Source organism: Emys orbicularis, chromosome 1 (assembly GCF_028017835.1).
Source record: "Emys orbicularis isolate rEmyOrb1 chromosome 1, rEmyOrb1.hap1, whole genome shotgun sequence".
Classification (NCBI taxonomy): domain Eukaryota; kingdom Metazoa; phylum Chordata; order Testudines; family Emydidae; genus Emys; species Emys orbicularis.
Genome location: NC_088683.1, coordinates 66,884,890 through 66,890,889, shown reverse-complemented (window position 1 = coordinate 66,890,889; position 6,000 = coordinate 66,884,890). Strand labels below are relative to the sequence as shown.

At 47.1% G+C, this 6,000-nt stretch overlaps 1 protein-coding gene across 1 annotated transcript in view; it reads right to left on the bottom strand.

The window, feature by feature from the left end:
- Positions 1-1,485: 1,485 nt before the first annotated feature.
- Positions 1,486-6,000, bottom strand: part of HMGA2 (high mobility group AT-hook 2) — a 107,920-nt gene continuing 103,405 nt past the window's right edge. Inside the window, exon 5 of the mRNA XM_065402406.1 lies at positions 1,486-1,677. Coding sequence (XP_065258478.1) covers positions 1,486-1,677 — 192 coding nt within the window. The remainder of the gene's footprint in view (positions 1,678-6,000) is intronic.

Genomic DNA, 6,000 nt, shown 5'->3' with positions numbered 1-6,000 from the left:
CTGAGGGGCTTCCTCCTGTCTGAAATTTCAGTTTGACAGGCTGAGCCAAAGACGTGCAGTTTCAATTTAAAAGGGCTCTCTCCCTTTCCCCCAAGTTTGTGCTCTCTCTGTTATTCAAAAGGGCACCAAGATCTTAGTATTATCACAAGGTTCTGTTACTAGGAGCTTAATCCTGCAAGCCCTTCACAATAGACTAGAGAAAGGACGTTCAAGCGATAAGTGGGTCTTTACAATAGGCTTCAAATGAACTGAAAAATAACTTTTCCCAGAGTTAGCCTTCAAACAAAGAGCCCTACTGTACAATTCTTTATAGGCACTGTATAGCATTCATCACCAGAAAAAAGGAAGACCTACATCAGTGGTGGGCAACCTGCGGCCCACGGGCTGCACACAGCCTGTCAGGGTAATCTGCTGGTGGGCCGCGAGACAATTTGTTTCCATTGACCATCCGCAGGCATGGCCGCCCGCAGCTCCCAGTGGCTGCGGTTCACTGTTCCTGGCCAATGGGAGCTGCGGGGAGTGTGGCCCGCGCTGCTTCCTGCAGCTCCCATTGGCCGGGAACAGCGAACCGCGGCCACTGGGAGCTGCGGGCGGCCGTGCCTGCAGATGGTCAATGGAAACAAACTGTCTCGTGGCCCGCCAGCGGATTACCTTGACGGGCTGTGTGCGGGCCCACGGGCTGCAGGTTGCCCACCACTGACCTACATACACTAGGATGTGCTGTACTTCGTTCAAAAGGATGATGTTCTGTGGGTGAAAATCAGGCATAGGGTGTCTGAAGTTGGGCACTCAAAAACAGAGATGCTTGAAAACAGAGGCATATTGAAAATTGTTTCCTATGTGAATTTCTGATGCAGGTCTTACAATGGTAGAAGAGTGGGCACAGAACCCAGTCCACCCTGCTCTATTTGTCTTTGCTGCAGCAAAGCTTTTTCAAGAGTGTTCAAATGGTAAATGTTTACAAACAAATCTCCGTCCTATGGCTCTATGGATTGAAATATCACAAGTCTATCCTTCCTCCCAGTCATCTGTACAAAGTGCAAGCTGGTCTCCATATTGGAAGAGAAGGTTCACGGTCTGGAGAAACAAGTCTCAACCCTGCATTGCATAAGAGAAAATGAAGATTTCCTGGACAGACGTCAGGATATGCTTCTACGGGCACAACATTCTGAAGAATCAGAGCAGGCTGCACAGCGGGGACAGAAGGACGGTGAAGAAATTTGGCAGCATGTGACCTCCAGAAGAAGAAAGAGGAGCGTCCATGTACCAGCAATGCAGATACAGGTGAGCAACCTTTTTCATGTTCTCTCCACAAGTACTAATGCGGAGAGTGGATTAGATGATACATTTGAGGGAAGGGAGCAGAAGGAGACTCCACTGATTGGAAGGCATGAGATGCACTGTCCTAGGGATGGGGGTTTCACGACCACCGCTCCCAAGAGGCTGGTGGTGGTGGTTGGGGACTCCCTCCTCAGGGGGACTGAGTCATCTGTCTGCCGGCCTGACTGGGAAAACCGAGAAGTATGCTGCTTGCCAGGAGCTAGGATTCATGATGTGACGGAGAGACTGCCGAGACTCATCAATCCCTCGGATCGCTAACCCTTCTTGCTTGTCCACGTAGGCACCAATGATACTGCCAAGAATGACCTTGAGCAGATCACTGCAGACTACGTGGCTCTGGGAAGAAGGATAAAGGAGTTTGAGGTGCAAGTGGTGTTCTCGTCCATCCTCCCTGTGGAAGGAAAAGGCCCGGGTAGAATCGTGGAAGTCAACGAATGGCTACGCAGGTGGTGTCAGAGAGAAGGCTTTGGATTCTTTGACCACGGGATGGTGTTCCAAGAAGGAGGAGTGCTAGGCAGAGACGGGCTCCACCTAATGAAGAGAGGGAAGAGCATCTTCGCAAGCAGGCTGGCTAACCTAGTGAGGAGGGCTTTAAACTAGGTTCACCGGGGGAAGGAGACCAAAGCCCTGAGGTAAGTGGGGAAGTGGGATACCAGGAGGAAGCAGGAGAGCGCAAGAGGGGAGGACTCCTGTCTCATACTGAGAAAGCAGGACGATCAGCGAGTTATCTTAAGTGCCTATACACAAATGCAAGAAGCCTGGGAAACAAGCAGGGAGAACTGGAAGTCCTGGCACAGTCAAGGAATTATGATGTGATTGGAATAACAGAGACTTGGTGGGATAACTCACATGACTGGAGCACTGTCATGGATGGATATAAACTGTTCAGGAAGGACAGGCAGGGCAGAAAAGGTGGGGGAGTTGAATTGTATGTAAGAGAGCAGTATGACTGCTCAGAGCTCCAGTATGAAACTGCAAAAAAACCTGAGAGTCTCTGGATTAAGTTTAGAAGTGTGAGCAACAAGGGTGATGTGGTGGTGGGAGTCTGCTATAGACCACCGGACCAGGGGGATGAGGTGGACGAGGCTTTATTCCGGCAACTAGCAGAAGTTACTAGATCACAGGCCCTGGTTCTCATGGGAGACTTCAATCACCCTGATATCTGCTGGGAGAGCAATAGAGGTGCACAAACAATCCAGGAAAGTATAGGGGACAATTTCCTGGTACAAGTGCTGGAGGAACCAACTACGGGTAGAGCTCTTCTTGACCTGCTGCTCACAAACAGGGAAGAATTAGTAGGGGAAGCAAAAGTGGATGGGAACCTGGGAGGCAGTGACCATGAGATGGTAGAGTTCAGGATCCTGAGACAAGGAAGAAAGGAAAGCAGCAGAATACGGACCCTGGACTTCAGAAAAGCAGACTTTGACTCCCTCAGGGAACTGATGGGCAGGATCCCCTGGGAGAATAACATGAGGGGGAAAGGAGTCCAGGAGAGCTGGCTGTATTTTTATCCTTATTGAGGTTGCAGGAACAAACCATCCCGATGTGTAGAAAGAATAGTAAATATGGCAGGCAACCAGCTTGGCTTAACAGTGAAATCCTTGCTGATCTTAAACACAAAAAAGAAGCTTACAAGAAGTGGAAGATTGGACAAATGACCAGGGAGGAGTATAAAAATATTGCTCAGGCATGCAGGAGTGAAATCAGGAAGGCCAAATCACATTTGGAGTTGCAGCTAGCAAGAGATGTTAAGAGTAACAAGAAGGGTTTCTTCAGATATGTTAGCAACAAGAAGAAAGTCAAGGAAAGTGTGGGCCTCTTACTGAATGAGGGAGGCAACCTAGTGACAGAGGATGTGGAAAAAACTAATGTACTCAATGCTTTTTTTGCCTCTGTCTTCACGAACAAGGTCCATTCCCAGACTACTGCACTGGGCAGCACAGCATGGGGAGGAGGTGACTGGCCCTCTGTGGAGAAAGAAGTGGTTCGGGACTATTTAGAAAAGCTGGATGAGCACAAGTCCATGGGGCCGGATGCGCTGCATCTGAGGGTGCTAACGGAGTTGGTGGATGTGATTGCAGAGCCATTGGCCATTATCTTTGAAAACTCATGGCGATCGGGGGAGGTTCCAGATGACTGGAAAAAGGCTAATATAGTGCCCATCTTTTAAAAAGGGAAGGAGGAGGATCTGGGGAACTACAGGCCAGTCAGCCTCACCTCAGTCCCTGGAAAAATCATGGAGCAGGTCCTCAAGGAATCAATTCTGAAACACTTAGAGGAGAGGAAAGTGATCAGGAACAGTCAGCATGGATTCACCAAGGGCAAGTCATGCCTGACTAATCTAATTGCTTTCTATGATGAGATAACTGGCTCTGTGGATGAGGGGAAAGCAGTGGACGTGTTATTCCTTGACTTTAGCAAAACGGTCTCCCACAGTATTCTTACCAGCAAGTTAAAGAAGTATGGGCTGGATGAATGGACTATAAGGTGGATAGAAAGCTGGCTAGATCATCGGGCTCAACAAGTAGTGATCAATGGCTCCATGTCTAGTTGGCAGCCAGTATCAAGCGGAGTGCCCCAAGGGCCGGTCCTGGGGACGGTTTTGTTCAATATCTTCATTAATGATCTGGAGGATGGCATGGACTGCACCCTCAGCAAGTTTGCAGATGACACTAAACTGGGAGGAGTGGTAGATATGCTGGAGGGTAGGGATAGGATACAGAGGGACCTAGACAAATTAGAGGACTGGACCAAAAGAAATCTGATGAGGTTCAACAAGGACAAGTGCAGAGTCCTGCACTTAGGACGGAAGAATCCCATGCACTGCTACAGACTAGGGACCGAATGGCTAGGCAGCAGTTCTGCAGAAAAGGACCAAGGGGTTACAGTGGACGAGAAGCTGGATATGAGTCAACAGTGTGCCCTTGTTGCCAAGAAGGCTAACGGCATTTTGGGCTGTATAAGTAGGGGCGTTGCCAGCAGATTGAGGGACGTGATCATTCCCCTCTATTCGACATTGGTGAGACCTCATCTGGAGTACTGTGTCCAGTTTTGGGCCCCACACTACAAGAAGGATGTGGAAAAATTGGAAAGAGTCCAGCGGAGGGCAAGAAAAATGATTAGGGGGCTGGAGCACATGACTTATGAGGAGAGGCTGAGGGAACTGGGATTGTTTAGTCTGCAGAAGAGAAGAATGAGGGGGGATTTGATAGCTGCTTTCAACTACCTGAAAGGGGGTTCCAAAGAGGATGGATCTAGACCAGGGGTCGGCAACCTTTCAGAAGTGGTGTGCCGAGTCTTCATTTATTCACTCTAATTTAAGGTTTTGCGTGCCAGTAATACATTTTAACATTTTTAGAAGGTCTCTTTCTATAAGTCTATAATATATAACTAAACTATTGTTGTATGTAAACTAAATAAGGTTTTTAAAATGTTTAAGAAACTTCATTTAAAATTAAATTAAAATGCAGAGCCACCCAGACCGGTGGCCAGGACCCGGGCAGTGTGAGTACCACTGAAAATCAGCTCGTGTGCCGCCTTTGGCACGCGTGCCATAGGTTACCTACCCCTGATCTAGACTGTTCTCGGTGGTACCAGATGACAGAACAAGGAGTAATGGTCTCAAGTTGCAGTGGGGGAGATTTAGGTTGGATATTAGGAAAAACTGTTTCACTAGGAGGGTGGTGAAGCACTGGAATGGGTTACCTAGCGAGGTGGTGGAATCTCCTTCCTTAGAGGTTTTTAAGGTCAGGCTTGACAAAGCCCTGGCTGGAATGATTTAGTTGGGGATTGGTCCTGCTTTGAGCAGGGGGTTGGACTAGATGACCTCCTGAGATCCCTTCCAACCCTGATATTCTATGATTCTATGATCTCCTCACATATATCAACCTAATTCAATCATTGGAACAAGAGGTGCAATAGTTGCCTCTCCCCAGTTCCTCCTGAGCCCTGTTCCTAGAAGACCCACACAGCAGCAACTCCATTAGTTCCCACTCTTCCCACAGATTTTTTTTATTTTCTTTGGGGGCGGGAGGGAAGGAAGCTGTTCTGCAATATATTTTACTAACGATTTAAAGCATATGGTCTGAAAGCTCTGAGTGCCATGGAAGATTATTGTCACATGTCCCAACCCACTGCATATCTGTTGACACAGTATCACCTTTCATAAACTGCTGGATATAATTTTCCCATCAGCATCACTCTAAACACAGGAATTATTGCCAGGACATAGATCCAAATAACCCTTATGTGCTTAATAAAATAAATAACAGTTGGCCTCTTAAATATCTCTCCTTTAAAGGAATTTTCCTTATTTTAGATCAAATACTTCCTGGGAACCCATGTTAATTTGTAATTTCCAGTGCCATAAATAACTAACATAAAGAAAAAACAGAACTCACACTAAATTAGCCTGATTTATTTATTTTTATTTCAAAAAATGTGCTCATCTAGTGCTTCGGGTGCACACACAATTTTTAAACAAATGCATAGAGAACAAGACCCACTCTGATGCATCAGATCGGCTTTTGCATCCTTAGCCTAGCTCTATATTAATGGAACTAAACCAATTTATACCACCTGGCCCACAAAGTTCACATGAACAATGAAATGTCCTTATAAAGTCTCCTCCTTCTCCCAGATAAGCAAAGCAATTAAAGG